At 56.8% G+C, this 1,145-nt stretch overlaps 1 protein-coding gene across 1 annotated transcript; it reads left to right on the top strand.

The window, feature by feature from the left end:
- Positions 1-6: 6 nt before the first annotated feature.
- LOC113942675 (C-type lectin domain family 2 member D-like) lies at positions 7-1,100 on the top strand (the record flags this gene model as incomplete). The annotated part of the gene is made up of 3 exons (XM_027633758.1): positions 7-219; positions 488-588; positions 886-1,100. Coding segments are annotated over 3 exons (474 nt in total), but the record flags the coding sequence as incomplete, so codon positions are not given.
- Positions 1,101-1,145: the final 45 nt, after the last annotated feature.

Here is a 1,145-nt window from a genome sequence, read left to right on the forward strand (position 1 = left end):
GCTGCCCACGTGTCTGACTCAGCTTTCTGTGTTTCAGTTCTCAGTGTCAGACCCCGTTTCTCTGAGCTGGAATTCTCCCACGTGTGCCCAGACACCTGGCCCGGTTTCCAAGGAAAATGTTATCATTTTTCTGAGGCTGAGGGCAACTGGACCACGGGCCGGGAAAGGTGTGAGGCCCTGGGAACTTCCCTGGCCACCATAAGCACGAGGGAGGAACTGGTGAGGACTGGGAGGAACTGGTGAGGACTGGGATGAATTGAGGACTGGGCTTGAGCCTCTGCAGCAGCTCCGGGGTGGGAAACATGGGGAAACCAGGAGGATAAAAGCAGCCCCAAACCCCCCAGGCTGGCCCCAAAGTGCTGCCAGTGCTGGAGCTGGAGCCAACCCCTTGGGAAAAGCCCCAGGTCTGGCTGGGGGTGGGCACAGGAGCGAAAGAGGAGGTGGGGAAGGCAAGACTGGCCAAAGCCAACGTTTCTTTGCTTTCCAGGCCTTCCTTCTGCGCTATAAAGGTGAAGCAAACCACTGGATCGGGCTGGAAAAGAGGGATAAGGGCTGGGAGTGGATCAATGGCATGGCCTTGAACGGCAGGTGGGTCCCTGTGTCCGTGCTGGAGCCCCAGGGTGGGCCCAGGGATTTCCTGGAGTCTGGGATGCCCCATCCTGGGATGGGCACCTTCTCCTACCCCGTGTCCAGGCAGCTCCTGGCTTTCCATGGGGGGTTGGGATGGGCCGAGGTCGCTGCCCCCCAACCCTGATCAGAGAATTAGAGACCCCCCCAGCCAAAGCCCTTCTCTGCTGGAGAGGAAATCCCAGCTCTTCTTAATTTTTGGAGGTAGTTTTCTTCCTTTGCTCCCTTTTTCTCACTCTCATCCCATTGGCATTGCAGGTTTGAGGTGCGGGGTGGAGGACCCTGTGAGTACCTGAACTATTGGTGGATCAGCTCGTCCCTGTGCCACACGGAGAAGAACTGGATCTGCAGCCGCCCCAATGACTATGTCCTGTGGAAGGGGAAATTAAGAGACCTCAAAACAGGAGTTTCACCCTAGATCTCCAACCAGATGAGGGAGCTTCACCCCAGCACTGCAACTGGAACTGCTGAAGGACATCCCAGTTGTCTGGCCGGGAAATTTTCACTGAATATCTCAA

The sequence above is a fragment of the Corapipo altera genome, unplaced genomic scaffold (genome assembly GCF_003945725.1).
Source record: "Corapipo altera isolate COAL_440 unplaced genomic scaffold, ASM394572v1 40279, whole genome shotgun sequence".
In the NCBI taxonomy this organism is placed as follows: domain Eukaryota; kingdom Metazoa; phylum Chordata; class Aves; order Passeriformes; family Pipridae; genus Corapipo; species Corapipo altera.